General features: G+C 42.9%; 1 protein-coding gene across 7 annotated transcripts; it reads left to right on the top strand.

Annotated features, from left to right (window-relative positions):
- The first annotated feature begins 405 nt into the window (after positions 1-405).
- ahctf1 (AT hook containing transcription factor 1) lies at positions 406-19,939 on the top strand. 7 transcript variants are annotated; one of them, XM_057018192.1, is made up of 40 exons: positions 406-616; positions 1,836-1,934; positions 5,587-5,715; positions 5,832-6,085; positions 6,199-6,379; positions 7,043-7,256; positions 7,389-7,505; positions 7,587-7,671; positions 7,753-7,903; positions 8,012-8,144; positions 8,369-8,550; positions 8,698-8,759; positions 8,906-9,034; positions 9,168-9,258; positions 9,438-9,527; positions 9,692-9,832; positions 10,087-10,191; positions 10,287-10,383; positions 10,518-10,641; positions 10,745-10,801; positions 11,000-11,146; positions 11,256-11,446; positions 11,627-11,771; positions 11,879-12,010; positions 12,184-12,331; positions 12,441-12,591; positions 12,668-12,766; positions 13,011-13,155; positions 13,296-13,508; positions 13,691-14,360; positions 14,500-14,679; positions 14,847-14,952; positions 15,034-15,155; positions 15,260-15,525; positions 16,369-18,033; positions 18,211-18,427; positions 18,578-18,721; positions 18,796-18,890; positions 19,031-19,119; positions 19,206-19,939. In XM_057018192.1, exons 3-40 carry the CDS (start codon positions 5,595-5,597, stop codon positions 19,402-19,404), a joined length of 7,458 nt encoding a protein of 2,485 aa, XP_056874172.1. In that variant the 5' UTR covers positions 406-616; positions 1,836-1,934; positions 5,587-5,594; the 3' UTR covers positions 19,405-19,939. The 7 variants fall into 7 exon arrangements, with proteins under 7 accessions (XP_056874172.1, XP_056874182.1, XP_056874222.1 ...); XM_057018202.1 differs by lacking the exons at positions 406-616; positions 1,836-1,934 and adding exons at positions 3,624-3,644; positions 5,048-5,146; XM_057018242.1 differs by lacking the exons at positions 406-616; positions 1,836-1,934 and adding exons at positions 3,638-3,827; positions 5,048-5,146 and having other exon boundaries at positions 14,527-14,667.
- Positions 19,940-20,036: the final 97 nt, after the last annotated feature.

Raw genomic sequence — 20,036 nt, 5'->3', positions numbered from 1 at the left:
CTGTTTTATTAACACATTACCATTTTTTTTCTAGCTGCTTAAATATGTTATATCAAATATGAACAAGTGTCATTTTGCTCATTAATGTGAATCCTGATCTGCAATGACCATATGAATTTGAACTAAGTTTAATTAAAGTAAGCTATAAATAAATATGCATTGTACAAATTGTGCAAACCATCAAATAATTATGATACATGTGCAAAAAAAATTAATGATCAGGGTGGCAATTATTACAGACTCCGGTCACGCGTCTGATGGAAATAAATAGAATAAAAGTATAGATTAATGTATTAAGGAAAAAACGTTTATGCCCAAAGCAGATATAACACTCTGGCGGAGGGGGGCAGCATTGAGCTATCTGTGTGTCAACTGCCAAAACAAAGTCCAGAGAAGAAGACGGAAACGGAACACCTTCTAATGGCGCTTTAAGGTACTGTAGCCCCGAAGTAAGGCAGCGTCTTGTGCCTGTCAGTCATTTAAAGCGCGCAGTGGGTCTACCGATGACTTTTACTTTAAAAAGAAGAGGATTATGACAAAGGAGAAAAGGAGTCGTGGCAGTCGTCAAGGATATCAGATTATTAGTGGCTCCGATAAAACCGCCAAGACCAGACAGGTAGTGTAACGTTAACGTTGGTAGCATCTATTCTAGCGGCACGTTGCATCACGTTTTCCAGTTCAATTGGAAGAACGCTAACAGGATTAGCTCACGAAATTAGCCAATGTTCTCTAACGCTACTAAAATAGTGTAGAGAGAGCGTGATAATTAACTACAGAGGCTCATATTCCCCATGTTTTTACCAGTCGTGATCCCTTTTAAAGCTAGTTTCTTATTGCTAAATCAACATGAGCGGCATTGCGCTGCAATGTTGCAGCTAAAGCTAAGGGGACCTAGCTAGATTTCTACGTTTAACTCAATCATTCCTTGCTATAACTTTATACTTATGTGATAGTAAAATACAGCATTTGCCTAAATTTTATACGTAGGTATTATCACAATACTTTATATGGACCACATCAATATATTATTGTGCAAGGAAACGATTTAATGGTGCCACATGTGGATCTAGGTAGCTACCCTAACTTTATTTTAACTAATTATTTCTCATTTGGGAGATCATATTTATTAGTAGTATCTGCTTCTGTGGTGTGACAAACAATATAAATGTTGCCATTATGACTACTCATTATTTTAGCAGCTTAACTAGCACCCAAAGCTAGCATAACTTTGACGGCAGACTGCAAAATAGTTTTCCTCGCTTGACCTTGCAGAAAACTGGAAAAACCTGCAATTGTACTCTTAAATTCAACATTTTAATAGTTATTAGCACGTTATTATGTATTGGACTTAAGATCAAGTCACCATGCATTATACAAATGTCGAATGTTTCTTTGTTTACATCGTGAAAGACAAATCAAGCGCAAACGGCCGATTCTGTCATGGAATCCTGCTTAACATTAAGACCTCTAGAGATGTAAACCTTCTTTCCATTGTTGGTTTTTGTCTGATTTGTCTTAACAGCTTGAGAGTCGCCCAGATTTATGGGCGTTTACGCATAAAGTTAGCAGATATTCACGTGAGAGTTCTGTTTTTAAAATGTAAGCGTAGGTGCATTCATTGGGTTTGTTCACTTGACAGCGTTTCTTTATATTTTATACACATATTTATTCCTACAATATGTATATGCATGTGTGGATGCCTGTGGCTCCCGGGTACCGGCCGGGCTCGTTGCGCGGGAGTTCCCAAGAATCCCCCGTGTTTTACAGTTCTGTCACAGAGGGCAGTGTTGTGAACGATCCTGCACGCTGCAACTGACGGTCGCTTTTGCTCTTAGGTTGAGCTGGGCCAAAACCACGACGACCGCAGGAGATAACGTTATCTTACTGGAGCACCAGTAACAAGTGTGACAGCCAGCCAGCGTTTGCAGACAGAGGTCACCACGTCTGACACTGTGGTCAGCAGCATCGGTGCTCCACAGGGGACTGTGCTGTCCCCCATCCTCTTCACTCTGTACACCTCGGACTTCTGTTACAACTCTGAAATGTGTCACATTCAGAAGTTCGCTGATGACACAGCCATCGTTGGCTGTATCAGAGACGACGAAGAGGAGGAGTACCGGTGCCTGGTGAGGGACTTTGTTGCCTGGTGCCACAACAACGGCCTGCAGCTCAACACCTCCAAAACCAAAGAACTGGTCATTGACTTTGGGAGGGACCGACCGAGACCTAGACCAGTTCAGATAGGAACGGAGGAGGTGGAGGGCGTGCAGACCTACAAATATCTTGGGCTGTGGCTGGACAACAGGCTGGACTGGACAAGCAACACGAGGCAGCTGTACAAGAAGACCCAGAGCAGGATGTACTTCCTGAGGAGACTCAGATCTTTCAACATCTGCAGGAAACTCCTCTGGATGTTCTATCAGTCTGTGGTCGCCAGCGTCCTGTCCTACGCTGTGGTGTGCTGGGGGGGGAGTGTCCCACCCCCTACAGGACACCCTGACAGCACTGGGCAGCTCCTTCAGTGAGCGGCTGCTCCACCCTCGCTGTGTGAAGGAGAGGTATCGCAGATCTTTCCTGCCAGCTGCTGTCAGACTGCACAATAAACAGAACAACCGCTAACACAATCTGAATATTATATATTCTGATATGTATATTGTATTCACCCTCTGTACTATGTACAGGTACACAGAGGCCGAGTATCCATTTATCTGGATTATTGTAAATATACATCCTCTTTGTATATTCCATTTGATTTCTATTTGATTCTATCTTATTTTTCCCTGAGTGCTCTTGTTGCTGTTGTTGCACTGTAAATTTCCCCGTGTGGGACAATAAAGGATCTGAATCTGAATCTGAATCAGGCGGGCCAGCTCGGTGGTTGGGATGAAACTGAAACCTCTGGCGACAGTGGCAGAGAGAAGAACTATTGACAAGCTGCGGAGCATCATGGACAATGTCCGCCACCCTCTGCACACTGTCATCCACAGCCAGAGAAGCCTGATCAGCCAGAGAAGCCTGATCAGCCAGAGAAGCCTGATCAGCCAGAGAAGCCTGATCAGCCAGAGGCTGCGCCTCCCCAAGTACAGGACCAACAGACTGGGGAACTCATTCATCCCCCGAGCCATCAGGCTGTTCAACTCCTCACAGGGGGGAGGAGGGCCAACAGGAGAACTGGAACATTTTTATAGTTTTATATTTATATTCATATTCTATCTTTAATTTATTCTATTTTATTTCTTATTTTATTATATTTTTATTATCTTTAATAGGTTTGATGGGGTGAAATGGTGGTGGGAAATTTTGTAGATGCTGTAGATCTTTGGAGATGCTAATTTCCCTGGTGGACACCCCCTAAAGGGATCAATAAAGTACTCTTGAATCTTGAAATAATTATGATACATGTGCAAAAAAAATTAATGATCAGGGTGGCAATTATTACAGACTCCGGTCACGCGTCTGATGGAAATAAATAGAATAAAAGTATAGATTAATGTATTTAAAAGACAGGAAAAAAACGTTTATGCCCCAAAGCAGATATAACACTCTGGCGGAGGGGGGCAGCATTGAGCTATCTGTGTGTCAACTGCCAAAACAAAGTCCAGAGAAGAAGACGGAAACGGAACACCTTCTAATGGCGCTTTAAGGTACTGTAGCCCCGAAGTAAGGCAGCGTCTTGTGCCTGTCAGTCATTTAAAGCGCGCAGTGGGTCTACCGATGACTTTTACTTTAAAAAGAAGAGGATTATGACAAAGGAGAAAAGGAGTCGTGGCAGTCGTCAAGGATATCAGATTATTAGTGGCTCCGATAAAACCGCCAAGACCAGACAGGTAGTGTAACGTTAACGTTGGTAGCATCTATTCTAGCGGCACGTTGCATCACGTTTTCCAGTTCAATTGGAAGAACGCTAACAGGATTAGCTCACGAAATTAGCCAATGTTCTCTAACGCTACTAAAATAGTGTAGAGAGAGCGTGATAATTAACTACAGAGGATCACATTCCCCATGTTTTTACCAGTCGTGATCCCTTTTAAAGCTAGTTTCTTATTGCTAAATCAACATGAGCGGCATTGCGCTGCAATGTTGCAGCTAAAGCTAAGGGGACCTAGCTAGATTTCTACGTTTAACTCAATCATTCCTTGCTATAACTTTATACTTATGTGATAGTAAAATACAGCATTTGCATAAATTTTATACGTAGGTATTATCACAATACTTTATATGGACCACATCAATATATTATTGTGCAAGGAAACGATTTAATGGTGCCACATGTGGATCTAGGTAGCTACCCTAACTTTATTTTAACTAATTATTTCTCATTTGGGAGATCATATTTATTAGTAGTATCTGCTTCTGTGGTGTGATAAACAATATAAATGTTGCCATTATGACTACTCATTATTTTAGCAGCTTAACTAGCACCCAAAGCTAGCATAACTTTGACGGCAGACTGCAAAATAGTTTTCCTCGCTTGACCTTGCAGAAAACTAGAAAAACCTGCAAATGTACTCTTAAATTCAACATTTTAATAGTTATTAGCACGTTATTATGTATTGGACTTAAGATCAAGTCACCATGCATTATACAAATGTCGAATGTTTCTTTGTTTACATCGTGAAAGACAAATCAAGCGCAAACGGCCGATTCTGTCATGGAATCCTGCTTAACATTAAGACCTCTAGAGATGTAAACCTTCTTTCCATTGTTGGTTTTTGTCTGATTTGTCTTAACAGCTTGAGAGTCGCCCAGATTTATGGGCGTTTACGCATAAAGTTAGCAGATATTCACGTGAGAGTTCTGGTTTTAAAATGTAAGCGTAGGTGCATTCATTGGGTTTGTTCACTTGACAGCGTTTCTTTATATTTTATACACATATTTATTCCTACAATATGTATATGCATGTGGTGGATGCCTGTGGCTCCCGGGTACCGGCCGGGCTCGTTGCGCGGGAGTTCGCAAGAATCCCCCGTGTTTTACAGTTCTGTCACAGAGGGCAGTGTTGTGAACGATCCTGCACGCTGCAACTGACGGTCGCTTTTGCTCTTAGGTTGAGCTGGGCCAAAACCACGACGACCGCAGGAGATAACGTTATCTTACTGGAGCACTAGTAACAAGTGTGACAGCCAGCCAGCGTTTGCAGACAGAGGTCAGTGCTGGCAACAAACTAATCCGGAATCAGTCAAATTAACCCGACCAATTTAAATGCATTTCGTCAGAGGACTTGAAAAGTCCACTTGAAAGAAAATTTGACCACTGATTGTACCACCGTTCTTGTTCAAACATCTGCCGACAGATGTGCAACGCTGTGCTGTGTGTGTTGAGCAGCTGTCAGCAGTTTGCTGTGTGTTTTAAAAGAAAGAGCCTATTGTGCTGTAAAAACCAATAGAGCAGCTCATGCTAGACAGATATACAGCAAAGGGTCAAACTTGTTTTGAAAGTTCAGACTTTTACATGTATAGTATTATTTATCTTGTTGAAATGGTAGTGGAGATGCAGAACGAATTTTATTTGTTATATTTGAGGCATTAAAAGCAAAAAATGTTGTAAAATCTTTAATTGCTGTTTTCTGACACCCTGCCTGTATAGAGTGAACCATGCGTGACCTGACTGCTCAAGTCACAAGCAGCCTGCTGCCTTTCCCACGAGTGACTATTGATGCTCTTGGGGAGGATGAGATCACCCTTGACTCTGTGCTGCACGGGAGGTTTACTGTTGGTAAGCTTATTGTTTTGTTTTATGATCAAGATCTTTTTTAGAAATCTGCATTTTCCTATATTTGGTTACAGACACAGGGGGCTGCCATCTCTTATCCTTTCTCTTTTGGTTTTAAGGACGCAGTGGCCTCGCCTGGCTGGCCTGTGGTCCCCATCTGGAGGTGGTCCATGCGTTGACAGGAGAGCGTCTGTCTGCATACTGCTTCAGTGGTGGAGGCGAAAACCCACCATCTGTCCTGGCCGTCAGGGATTTCAGCTGGCTCAAACGGTCGGGGCTGCTGGTCGGTTTGGAGGAAGTGGAGGGCAGTGTCCTGTGTCTTTATGACCTGGGGCTGTCACGGGTGGTCAAAGCTGTGGTTATACCAGGCAGGGTGAGAAGACATTTTGTTTTCTCATTTGTCCATTTATTTTACAGCTTCAATTTAAGGCAATGATGCATAGTTGAACCAGAACAGACGAGCAGCCTTCTCTTTTTTTCCTCTAGATTACAGCAATTGAGCCATTAGTGAGTTATGGTGGAGCGAGCACGTCAACACAGCACCTTCATCAGAGTCTGCGGTGGTTTTTTGGCATCGCTGCAGTGGTAACAGATCTTGGCCATGTTTTGCTTGTGGATCTCTGTCTGGACGACTTGTCCTGTAGCCAGAGTGAACTAGAGGCCTCAGGTAAGAGCTTAAGGAGTATTGTCTAATTGTGGTGCTTGTTGTTGATGAGAGTTTAAGTTTAACTATTAATATTGTATTGTTGTTTGGTGAGATTTGTTTAATTATCCAGGTTTATGTTCTTACAGTCTTTTACCACATTGTTACATATCACAGATTTTAGATAAATTCAGCTCTCTCTCCTGGAAATTATTCATGCAACAATTTAGCATGAACAGAATGGATACACTGATATGAGACTCTTCATGAAGCTTTTGGGCATGTGTGGCTATGCAGGACTTATTTGCATGTTGCCAAGCTGATCACAATGAACCTGTGTGTGTGTGGGGGGGGGGGGGGGGGGGATATAACACAGGAATGATATTCTCCCAGTTAAGCTCTAGTTCCAGGACTTGTGTCAGTTTCTTTTAATCTAAAATTATTTCACCTATTTTAACAGTGGCTTTTAGAAATATCCAGTATTTCCTGACTTTACTGCTGACAATATAAATGTATCATCAGTTAAAAATCTAAAGAATCATCTGCTGGGCTGCCAGGTGGTCTCGGACTTGTTTGTGCTTTGTCATCAGATTGTAAAGAAAAATCCAAGGACATGTACCATTAGAATACATTTGATAATAATTACACATGGAATATCTCTGTTTTTATGCTTCCTTTTCTTTCCAGACCTGCAGGTAGTCACCAAATCTCCTGGAGAGATCCCCAGACTCAGAGAGGTCAGCACCAGACAGGGCAGACATCTTTGCCTTCAGCTGAATGGTCCCAGTGCAGGTGGAGTTGGAGTCACAGCAGTGCAGTACATCCCCAGAACTAATCAGCTGGCTGTGGGATTTTCTGATGGGTACCTGCAGCTGTGGAACCTGAAGACTCTAAAGAAGGAGTAAGGCTGGTCTTTCAGATGGCAGTTTAGAAAAATTATCAATAGCTTTAATATATAATTTCCGCTACGAATGTGGATGTTTCAATTTGAAGTGTTCCTCATAGTAGCCATTTATGTGTTTATCCACCTTAGGTATCACTCTCAGTTGGAAGGTGGCAGAGTACCCGTGTATGCCTTCACCTTCCAGGAGCCAGAAAACGATCCCAGGAACTGTTGCTACCTCTGGGCGATCCAGTCTGCTCAAGAACTGTAAGCCTAGCCTAAACAAACCATTTACTCCCCCCAGATCAGTGATTTTTCTTAATTCACCAAACACTCGTTTACATGCAGGGAAGGAGATATGGTCAGCCTGCACCTGCTTCAACTGGCCTTTAGTGAAAGGAAGTGTTCTGCATCAGGAAAGATCCTCTATGAGGTTTGGAGTGCATACAGTTCTTGCAGTGGGGGTTCTGCTGTTGTTGAGCTATAACCTCTGTGTGTCTTTCCTGCCACTCAGGGCCTGGAATACTGCGAGGAACGTTACAGTCAGGAGTTGAGCAGTTCAGTTTTCCCTCTCAGGGCTCAGGCAACCAACACCCGTCTGCTCAGCTGCCAGACAATTGAGAAGTTCAGACCTCATCCTGACAGAGACGACAGCATGAATGAAGGTAAGGCTGATCACCTGACTCCACCTGGGGATGATGGTATGTAAAGAACCTTGTTCTTTCGCTTTTTGTTTTATTCCTTACCTTCTTTTACTTTCCTCTTAAATTTAGTTGCATCTCCAGACACCAGCGTGTCTGTTTTCAGCTGGCAGGTGAAGGCCTACGGTCAAGGAACTCTGTCTACTTATATCGGAGTCTTTGACATCAACCGGTGGTACCATGCACAAATGCCAGATTCTTTAAGGTAAAACATATGACGGTCTCTTGAAAGCTGTAAATAAACAGTCCTGTACAAGAAAGAAATGACACGTTTTTCTGAGATGTAGTTCATATATCACAGGAGGTTAAATGTTTGTCTTCTGGTGTTGTGGAAGGATAATACTGTCCCATTTTGTTCTGACAGTTAATGGAATTAATCACAGATTTATTCTAACGTTGCCTTTCGCTGCTCTTGTGCATTGTTGTCAGAACGGGCGAGTCTCTGCAAAACTGTCCATACCTGGCAGTTTGGTCTCTGGATTCTGTGGTGCAGATGGTGTCCTCTCATGTCCTCCTGGATGTGGTGGTGCATGACCGCAGCCTCAGCAGGGGACTGCCATTCACCTGCCCCCCTCCAGAGCAGTACTTTAACCCTACCACGTATAACTTCGGTAGGTGCACCTGAGATGACATTTGAATTTGGTTAAATTGAACAATCAGATTGATTTTTATGAATAGTTAATGACTAGTGTTACATTCTAGTGATTTCTGTGTTTATCCAAGAGCAATTTTTGACTTTTATGTTCTTGACATAACAGATGCTACCTGTTTGCTTAATTCTGGAATGGTGCACTTGACCTGCTCTGGGTATCAGAAAGAGGCAAGTTTCCTTTGATGTTCCATCACTGTTAAATATTATGTTTTTTTAGCCATGCTTTTGTGGTAACATTTATCTGAAATTCATCACTGGATTGAAACAGGTTTGTTTTCCTCCTCACCAAAACTTCATTGTTGTTTTAACACCAGACCCTGAGCTTTTTGAAGAAAGCTGCTCCCTGTTCTAGTGACATTATTTCCAGCAGCTACTCCCGTTGCCTCATGTCCGGCTTGCTCTCATCGCGGCTCGCTGACACTCAGGCCTCCAGCCTTTCTCAGGTGCACCCATACAAAATGCATGTTTGCTCCCTCTGAAACAACCAAAGTCACTGTGTGTTAGCACAGAACACACACAATCAAATCACTAATCGGTTGTAAAGGTTTGACTCTAATGAGTACATTCACCTGTCAGGAGGAGCAGCTGGATGCCATCCTGTCCACAGCAGTGGAGACCAGCTCTCTGGGACTGATCACAGGCTGCATCAAGCAGTGGACAGCAGAAGGTGATAGGTTCTAAATAACTATCAATTGATTCAGAATATGTTTCGCCTGATTCACTCATGGGGGTGAACATGTGATGAAGAGACTACACACTTGTGCATATGTATATACAATATTTTCCTAAGACTCTGTTGCAGCTGTGTTGTTAACTCTAATCTTCAATCATTTTTATTCTTTACAGAGCAACCAGGCTCTGCTCTGAACCTGCGTTACATACTGGACTGGGCCTGGAATAAAGTCATCCAGACAAAAGAGGAATTGGATGGCATATGTATGTTTTAATTTATATTTATTTCTTCTCAAAATATGTGATTTGCATAGTGTAGATTATATTTACAAAGTAAGAATATAGGGACGTTCCTATGGCCATACTATATAAATGCAAATATTAATGTAGTACAGTGGGATTGACTTGATGTCTGTGCTTTTTTTCAGGTGCACCTCTGTTTGACAGCTTATCAAACTTCACCGACCCACAGACGATGCAGCTGCTTCAGCACAGCCAGAGGCTGCTGTCTAATCTCAGCACCATCTTCCACTGTCTGCTCAATGAAGCCCACGAGCTCACACAGAAAGGTGCCTCGTCTACCCAGCTATCATCACGATATAGTCCCGTTGATGCCTGCTGAAACTGATGACAAATTATTATTATTAGCATTGCAGGAGTTGTTTTTATTGTTGTTGTTTTTATTACATACATTTCATCTTCAGTCCACCTTCTGTTTTGATGTTATTGATGATCAAATATTTGTTTTTGTACTAGAGTTGAAATTCAAATAGCTGTTATCTGAAAATGTACTCTAGTTACTAAAGACCCTTTTTTTTTGTAGGCCTGGTGGGTCTGATAAATAAGAACATGGTGTCCAGTTTGATTTCCAAGTATGCTCAGGTAGTGCTGTGGTTCTGCCGCACCGGTCTACTTCCTGAAGGATCAGGTAGAGTTTCAAATCTGATTACAACCTGTGTCATTGTTTAACATTATTAATTAGTGAAGAATATCGAGGTATTCCTTTATTTTGTCTCCCTCTAGACTATGACACTCTCCAGATCTCCAGACCATTCTACACACACTCGGTCATCAGCAACTATTATACTATACGCAGAGAGGAGCTTACCAGACTGGCCAAGTCAGTAGTCTTCATTTCTTCATAGTCTTTAGTAACAATAAATTCTATTGTCATCAATAATTATTATGTGTTAGAGCCCGGTTCTGGATGGTGATTGGTAAAAGAGGGGCATCACTCTGCTATTGTGTTCTCAGGGGAAAGTTGTGTGCAGACTGTCTGATGATAGACGGTCTGGTCGCTCAGTGTGGTGAACGCTTGTCCAGCTTGTGGAAAAGGGATGATGGAGGGACAGGGCTGTACCCTCCACCCACACTGCATGTAAGCATTAACAGTGTTTACATCATTCTGTCTTTTTGGCTCTTTAATTTGTATCTAATATTGCTTGCAAGACTTACCGTAACTTTAACCTTTTCATTGACAGGCACTGCTGGATATTTATCTACTGGATAACATTGAGGACACTGCCAAACATGCAATTGTATCTTTTGATAAAACTATGAAAATATCAAATCATATTCTATTAGAACAGAGCCGATTCAGCATCTTTTGGTATTCAGAAGATTTTGTTTTATTCACATCAGCAATGATATGGATTTACCATTAGCCAGTTGAACTTTGCAGACTGAATGAAACCTGCAGCCTTTATCAGAGTTGTTGCCTTGACCTGTTGTCTCAGGTGATTTACCTGTTGCTAGATGTTATGTATTCCTTTCCCAATAAGGAAGGAGCATCAGTGGAGTCTTTTCCCACAGCTTTTGCCATCCCTATTGGACTGGTGAAACTGATACAGGGTCTCTGGCTGCTGGACCACAATGACCATCAGGTACATGCATCTTTTAGATACAAAGCTGTTGCTCCAGGCACCATCTGATCTTCTTTTATTAAACAATTGTGATCTGTTTTAAATAAATAGTTGTTTTTGTTTCGACCAGAGTTCATTCGAGCTGCTCCTACACCCGGCTGCCTCTCAGTGTCAGTTTGAGTGGCAGCATGAACGAGTGCTGCAGGCGCTGATGTGCCAAGGCCAGCACTCGTTGGCCCTTCGCTACTTTCACATTACGAAGCCCCCCATTTCCTCCACATCTCAGGCCAAGCTCTCGTTGTCTGTACTGCTACAAAACAGGTGATGACTGGAGATGATTTTATAGTTTTTCCTTCAAAGACATTACATTTATATCTACATGTCAGATGGTCATATGCGGTTTAGCAGTGTTAATGAGCTGTAGCTGAAATACATACCTAAATATGTTCTTTTGAAGTAATGGTTAGGGTAATGAACTTACTGGGCATGCTGTACTTTCAGGTGTCTCATAGAAGCATGGTCTTTACTCCGGAAGCACTCTAATCACCTCAACATGAGTGAGCTGCTGGGTTTTTTGTATGAGAGCTGTCAAGAGCTCGGCCTCATCAAGGAGCTGCTCAAACTGCCCCTAGGACTCGGTGAACAGGTAGGACACACACGTCAATGAACGATTATGGCTACATTGTAAAACCACTATTATGTTAAGATTTTGGATTTCATTTCTTAAAGCAGTGTTTCCTCTCTGTTTTTTAGGAATGCTTGGAGAAGTTTCTCCAGGGCACAGGTGGTCTTCAGAACAGAGAACTACTCATGATTCATTACCTTCAGCAGGCTAACTACATCCCAGCCCTGCAGCTCAACCATACCCTTAAAATGAACCTGGTGGTACGTTTGGACCAAGTATTGTAGCTGCTGAAGCTTGAATTTTGATGCACAGGATGTTTGTTTTTTTTGTTTTTTTTCATGTTCTCCAATACTTGGAGACATATTTCCACAACATGGCATAAGCAATTAAACCATAACTCTTTTCACCCCGATTTCTCTTTAAATAATTTTAGAATGAAAGGGACCCAAAGCTGAAAGAACGATCCAGCACAAGAAATTCAATATTGGACCAATACGGCAAAGTTTTGCCCAGAGTTCAGAGAAAATTGGCAGTTGAAAGAGCTAAACCTTACCAGCATCCATATGCTGTCCACAGAGAAGGTAAGTTACCTCGTCAGTAACATGTTGGCACACAGAATTACTAATAGAATTGTCTTAATGTTTTAGAATATTATATAATGAATCATAATATTTCCATGTTACGCTCCAGTTTCCAGACCACAGCCACTGTCTACCATCACCAAACGCTCTACTAGTGAGAAGGTGATGTCAAGAGCTGGTTTCATCAACAATGTTTTGCTCAAGATTGAGGAAGTCTGGTTAGGCAAGGGAGCTACGCCACAATCTTCTCCAGCAAAGAGGTTAGAAGATAATAGCACTTGCTTGCTTTTATTAGAATTGATTAATTTCTAACTTGTTTAAATTTGTTGCTTCCAGCCCTCAAGCAGCTGAAGTTCAGAGCCCCAAACCCTCATTGGCTCTTCCTGTCCCTTTCCTGGGCACCCCCATTACCATGACCTCAAAAAGAAAGTCAAGGTAGTTTCATTAGGGATCACAGTGAAGGATACTATAGAAAAAGGCTGAGCAGTTATAAAATGTGTACCTATTTAAATTTAATTCAAACAATCTTATATTGGGCTTACCTTCCTGTAATCATGTGTACAGACTGGATGTTGGATTACTTTTGTCTCTGGTCTGAACATACTAATTCTGCCATTAAATGCAGCTGGCATATTGAAATCATCTTTTGCTCTCATTCCTCAATCAAAACGTGGGTCAGGCTGATGGATCTGGTGGTTCAACCCTCCTGTCAGACCACTCGTTCTATGCTCAGTCCTCCCAGATTACCCAGCTCCTGGATGTCTCCCAAGAGTGTCAGCAAAGCCCCTGAACTTAGCTTGCTACAAACCCCACAGGTGGTCAAAGTAAGTGAATATTTGGAATTTCTTTTAAATTCATTGGCACTTTACAGCTGTTTATTGGTCTGTATGTATATTTTGGTCTACTTCTAATGAAATTCCTCTGGTGTGTAATTATCATTAACTCTTTGTTCTTCTGCTTTCAGCGGGCCCGGGCCTTGGCAGCTTCTGGCCCCGTGTTTACAGCATTCACACCACAGTCCATCCTGCGCAGCAGCCTGAGGCCCACACCCGTGGCCACTCCATCTGCTTCTCCAGGACGCTCCATCACTCCTCCACTGCGCAGCAAAGAGAGCCGGATCACTTTCATTGAAGAAGAATCTCCTGAATTGGAGAAAAGCATCAGATGGACTAACGGGGTAAGAATAAGAATAAGCTGCAGATGTTGTTTAGATGGTGAGAATAAAAAAACATTGTCAGACTTTGATAACAGTCAATAACTTTGCATCATTATGGAGGATATTTACTGTAAATGTGGTTAGATGTCCCAATAAAATGTTTTGTGTCTTTCTTTCAACCTACTCTGAAACTTTCCTGAAAGATGGCAGGTGACAACGAAATTAGCTTGCTGGCCAGAGTTTCCACACCCTCCAAGCCAACACACACGACCTGGTCTTTACAGGCTGCTGAGCACCAGGAAGGAAACAAAGATGATGGAGACAAGGAAGTGGAAATGCCCAGCGTGTTCATGCCTCCAGAGGGCGGTGTTCCCTCCCCACAGCTTCAGTGCTTTGAGGAAGAGTCACTTACCGTCCACAAAGTCAGCGCAGCAGAAACACAGTTGGATGCAGCACAACCGAAGCTTAACCTAAGCCTCGAAACCAGCCAGATGACTGTCCGGTCAACAGACACCACTCTGGAGTACTTTGATGCACCTCTCACAGAAGAGCAGGAAGGAGAGGAAGATGGTGTGACTGCAGTGAAAGACGAGGAGGTCGTTACAATAAACATTACTGTCCAAGCAGAGAAGGAGGAACCAGAGAAGTCTTCGCCAACATCTGATGAAATTCCTCTCATAACATCAGAAGATGTAGAGAAAGAAGAGGAGGAGGAGGCAAAGGAAGAGGAAACATCTGAGGTGTTAGAAACTGGTCTTGAGCAGGAAACCACATCATTTCCCTCTGAAATGATGGATGAACAGGATCCCGATTTAAGTACAAAACAAGATGCTACACTTGCTGACCAAGTCAACACTTCCAAGAATATTCAAGGTAACTTATTTCCAAAATTATTTATTTATTGTTCAGCTTTTAGAGGCAATTTGTTTCCCACCACTTCTGCAAAGAATCACAATGCAGATTAGATCTTCCATGAGGCTCAGAAACATGATACAACTTTGTATGGAAACAGTTTGTGACCAGGTAACTGTGAACACAGACTTCAGATTAGAGGAGGAACAAGTGATGGCTGCTGAACACGACATCCTGTCAGAAACTGCTGAAGCCACCGGGGTCCTACAACATCTGAATTCCAATGAAGCCACTGAACCCACCGAAGAAGACGAGCTTGAGCAAACGGGTCCGTCTTTCAGTGAGATATTTAAAGATAAAGATATTTTAATATTTAAAGTCATTACCGTGATGATGCAACAGTGTAGTGAAATGGCCTCTCTCTTATTAGTGAGTGCCACTGTAGTTTGAACAGTTGCATCCGCCCGCTGTACTCACAGCAGCACTTTCTTCTACGTTGATCTGCAGATCTGACAGACTTTGTGCAGAGACATCTGTTTGACAGCAACCTGTCACCTCCGCTGACCCGCTCAGGAATCCACAGTGCATCACAAACCCTGGCATCCTTCAACAGGTCTGGAGGTGTTTGTTGGTCAGTGGAAAATTATGTTCAAAAGTTGCAATTGTGATTCACCAAAATGATGGTTTCTCACAGTTCCACACAGGACGAGAGTGAAGAGGAGGAGCCAGTGGCTGCTGCAGCTGCCCCAGTCTTCACCGGCCAAAACTCTGCTGCTTCTGTCACGTCCTCTGATCCAACCGGCACAGATTCCCACTGTGAGAGACCACATCATGCACAATAACAGTGTTTCTCAGGCTTTTATGACAGTGTTACACTCACATATTCACACATATTTTTGTTCTTTTATCTGTTGTTGCAGCTGTTGTCAGTTTAAACGATAGCGATGAGCTTTCAACTTCCAGTTCTGAGGAGGAGGAAGATGATGAGGAGGAGGAGGAAGCTGAGGACGAGGAGGATTCTGGTAGTGAGGTGGAGATCATTGAAGAGGTCCAGGGTAACGGGAGGCTTCCACCCCTTCAGCCCTCTTCAGTCTTTGAGCAACCAGGACTCTCACACTTCCTGCCGAGTATTACGGAACAGCAGGCAGCAGAGTTATCTTTGATGACCCCCAGCACAGAAATTAAGGTGAGTCCAAAAACGATAAGAGAAAAATGCAAATTTCATATACCGTAAATTCTGGACTACAGAGCGCACCTGATTAAAAGCCGCATAATCTAATTTTAGAAAGAAAATCAATTTTGTACTTATACAAGCCGCACCGGTTTTTAAGCCACGGGTATCCCATGTAGTAATATGAAAAATTAGATCGAAAACATTCAGTACCGGTATATGTTTTTATTACCGTAAGAGACGAGTCACTGACAACGAGTGACAGACGGGTAAGAAACAACATCCACTCTTTTCACTTGTATGTTTATACAGAGACCTTAAATCCAATTTTCATTACGTCAGGGTTTTTAACTTTTCTTTTAATTTCACCCAGTCTTCCAGAAAGTTTTCACGCTCGGGCCACCTGCTATGTTTACGTCTAAAAGCTTTTGTCGACTTTTTGCTTTGGATCAGTTCTTCATGCTGGCGTCTCCACCTTCTCGCCATTGATTACCGTAATTTATGCCAAGATTACGCGCGGCAGCTCGATTTCCTTCTTCAACCGCCAGAGTGATCGCTTTTAACTTAAAAGTCGCATCATATGCTTTTCTTCTAGTATTTTCCATGTTGATGAGGGTGATGAAAAAAGACTGATTCACAATAGTTGTGATAGTGCGCCACGAAAAAACATAAATAAGCCGCACAGTAGAATAAGCCGCAGTGTTTAAAGTAGAAAAAAAGTAGCGGCTTATAGTCCGGAATTTACGGTAATAAAAAGTAAATATTTATTATATATTTAGATAGTACTTTGACTGTTTTGACATTCTAGAAGGAAACTCCAGCTCAATGTTGTTTTGTGTTTGTTTTTTCCTTACTTAGATGGTAGAAGAAGAAATGGAGGGTAATGTTGTCATGGTGACACTTGGAGCAGAAGGAGGGGTGGAGACTTTAGATGAGCAAGGAGCATCATACATGGAACTCAAACCTTCTGCCACTCTCCTGGTACCCATGGAGCTCATGGAGGGCCATGAGAATCTGGTAGGCTGCTCTCAGCTTCACCAGGTCGCTGTTCAAGACGGTCCAACATGCGAAAGTCAGAGTAGCCTCTCTCTGATGCTGGATGTGGAAGATGAGTTTAAAGAAGCAGAAATGCCACCTCTGAATGATGGTCTAGTACTGTCCATGCCTCCCACCTTGTCTCCAGCAGTGGAGGACGGTGATGAACCAGTAGCCAAATCGGAGGTTATACTTTTAAGCCCAGAAGCTCAGGATGCTCCAGTACTGGGAGAAGAGTGTGAGCTGGAACAGAGGGAAGAAGCGGATGTCGCTGATGTAGAAGACGCACCTGCTGATTTAGTGAGTGTGCAGATTCTAAGCACTGATTCTAATCACGAACCAGAGGATATAAAAACAACGCTGGATGAAGAAGTGACAGAAGACAAGGAACCTGCAGGTCTTCTGATGTCCGAGGAGAGTCCACAACAGGAGCTTCCAGAAGACATGGTTGAGTCTGTGGCTGGAGATGAGGAGAGAGGACTTGATGATGAAAAACCAGAAACTGAAGCCCTTCACAATGAGCCTCAAAAGAACGGCCCTGTTGATATCCACAAAGACATCCCTTCCATCAGTGAGGAGGGATCTGCTGCTGTGGAGAAGGACGATCATGAAACATTTGAGATAGAAGGGGACAGCGAAGACATTAAAACTGATACAGAAAAAAATACATTTGTGGGAAGACAAGAAGAAGCTGTCTCAGATGAGCAGGTTGTGGAGGAGCCTGTGGAAGAGGCACCAGTTTCTCCCAACAAAAAGTCAATTCCTTCAACTCCAACACGGAGAACAAGAAGAGGAAAGAGTGTCATTTTTATCTCTCCCCTTACCGAGAAAAAAGAAGAGCCAGAGGAGGAGGAGGATAAGAAATTAGCGGAGTCTCAAAGCGCTGTGGTTCCTCCCTCACCTCGACGCACACCCAGAAAAAGTAAGCAGAACAAAGAACCAGCTGCAACACCTCGGAGAAGCACTCGCAGAGCTCAGCAGGAGCCTCCCGAAGAAGAAAAACCGGTGGACGCCATAGAACAGGATGCTGCCGCTTTCTCAAACTTGTCTTCTCCGGGCAGACGTCGGGTTTCACAGAGGACCAGTTCTACAAGATCCAACCAGAGTGGAAATCAAGAGTCCTCAGACACTGAGCTTGGAGTCAGGGAGGATGATGTTGCTGGTTCAAGGGCTTCCCGAAGATCAAGCTCCAAAACTCCCACACCGTCCAAACGCAGGACCACACAGAGTAGCACTCCAAGGAGGTCCAGCAGGAGGGTACTGGGCAGCACAGATTTGGTGTCGATTCCATTGGAGATCGTGAAAGAAGAGACTGAGCAGGATGAGGTGTTCGCATCTCCTGTTAAACACACCTCCAAGAAATCAAAGGCTGGAGCGGCAGAGGTTCAGCCGGTCGTGGTGGAGGAAGAGGAGAGGAAAGTGCCAGCATCCAGCCCGGGCAGGACGACTAGACGGTCCAGCAGGAACAGTGCAACTGTTTATTCTCAGGTAAGAACCCAGAAATTTTGAACTGTTAATCCTCATTTGGGTTTAGATGTTTGTATGTCTTATGAAATACATAAGCCGTCACCTCACATGAACATTTTCACACCTTTTGTACTGTCTAATATTGACCCTCGTTCCATTCTTTTAATCCATCATTCACCTCCTGTATCATTTCCTCAGAGCACCAAGAAGGCGAAAAGAGAGACTGTTAATGAAGCCGGTAAAGAAGATGAAATTGTGCAGGAGCCTAAATCAAACCGAAGCTCCCTCCAGCCGAGAAGAGGCAAACTCTGGGATCACCCTGAGGAAGCGCTTCCCATACTGACAACCCCGTTGGAGGTGGACTCTGAAACCCCCGTCGCTGACGCCCTGATCAAACGGCTTCAGGATGAAGAAGGTATGTTGGAGATCATTTGCACACTAAAAATGCATACATTTAATGAAAATAATGTATTTTGTCTGCTTTCAGATCTGTGTTTTACATTTTGTTTGGTCACTAAAGGCTAATAATATAAATGATCTTATTCCCGTTGATCAATTGCAACAGGACTGATAAAAACCAAAGGGAGTACAAAGCCCTCAGAACAGATCTCCTCTGTACTTCCTGTGAAAGAAGGCCCAGATCCTGAGGATGATGACACAAGTCCAGGCGAGCATTCCTTCATCTACTCCCCTTCACGTAGGAGTAGAGGTGAACAACATGTCCTTTCAGTCCTTTTCAAGTTATGTGTCACAGCCAGATTCTAACGTGTGTGTGTGTCTCAGCTAAAAAAATGGTGTCTTCTGAGCTGGGGGAGTCCGCTGCTCCTGTCACTCGCAGCAGAAGAAGAGTCGCCCTTGACGCCTCCGTTATTCCTCATGTAAGTTCTTTAATTTACTGGCTGCCACTCAAGGTTTTTTTCCCAGTAGTCGGTTGTTTTGATCCAGTCTGTTCATTGTTGGACGCTGAACTTTGAGGATTTTTTTAAATTTCTATTGTTTTCCTTTTTTTTTTCCCCAGGAAGAAACTGCTTCAGAGGAAGATCAAGTTGAAGTGGATAAAGCAGCAGGTGATTCCAAAACCAGGAAACCGAGCAAACGAACAGTGAAGTGCGTAACTGAAAATGTATATTTCAACTCTGTTCACCATGATTGGGCCAAAGAAGTAAAGATTCTCTATTCCTCTCTTCTTTTAGATCCAGAACAATTGTAGAGCCACTCCCGTTAGCTGAAGTGGACCTGATCTCACCTCTGCCCAGCCCAGCTGATCCAGTCCCGCGAGTACAGAAACGAGCTAAAGGAGAAGCCCCGGCGACCTCCACCATGAACCTCCGACGTAAACGCATAATGGAGGCAGTTTTCACCAAACCTGTTACACGTAGGAAGAAACTTTAAAGGTTAATTTAACCTGTGAACCTCAGAGGAGCAGCACACCTTTGAAACCAGAAGTGACGGAAGGTGCCAAATACAGATGTTTCACAGTCTGTCTTAAAATATATGTAGGTAATAAAACACAGGAGGTGCGACATGAAACTGGGATTTGGGGACAAAAGGCCGGTGGGTAAATGTGAGAAGACTGTTTTTAGGGGTTGCATGTCCTCCATGAAACATCACTTGATTGAGTGAATGAATCAGTCGTTTGTTTTAGATATTTTGCAAGGCTTCCTGCTTCAATCTCTGGCCACTGCATAAAAGAAATGCCTAAACTAAAACATCCAGAGGGACTGAACTGAAGCTGCCTCTGCTGAAGAGGTTTTATATAACTTTTAAATTTATGTTGTTTACTTTTAAGATTTTTGAGGGCCTGCTGTTTTTTCTATTTAAGAAGAGAAGCAACCAAGCCAGTGGAGATAAGATTTCTACTGATAAATGTATATATAGTCTTTTGCAATGTTCTGAATAAAGTTAATAAATAAATTCTAAATAATGATGTTTGGAGTTTAATATGTGTCTGGAATGCTTTAGATATGTTTTTTTTTTTTTTTTAATTTTCATTATATTTAGGGTTTTGTAGCCAGACTGATAAT

This window comes from Takifugu flavidus, chromosome 2 (assembly GCF_003711565.1).
Source record: "Takifugu flavidus isolate HTHZ2018 chromosome 2, ASM371156v2, whole genome shotgun sequence".
Lineage (NCBI taxonomy): Eukaryota > Metazoa > Chordata > Actinopteri > Tetraodontiformes > Tetraodontidae > Takifugu > Takifugu flavidus.
Note: the sequence above shows the minus strand (reverse complement) of the source record. Positions and strands in the feature narration are given on the sequence as shown.

What these genes read in the sequence shown, in the direction of transcription:
- ahctf1 (XM_057018192.1), top strand. Translation starts at nt 5,595, where the DNA reads ATGCGTGACCTGACTGCTCAAGTCACAAGCAGCCTGCTGCCTTTCCCA. An exon ending in GAGTGAACTAGAGGCCTCAG is followed by an intron (nt 6,380 to 7,042) that starts GTAAGAGCTTAA and finishes TTTTCTTTCCAG; the next exon opens with ACCTGCAGGTAGTCACCAAA. An exon ending in CAAATGCCAGATTCTTTAAG is followed by an intron (nt 8,145 to 8,368) that starts GTAAAACATATG and finishes CATTGTTGTCAG; the next exon opens with AACGGGCGAGTCTCTGCAAA.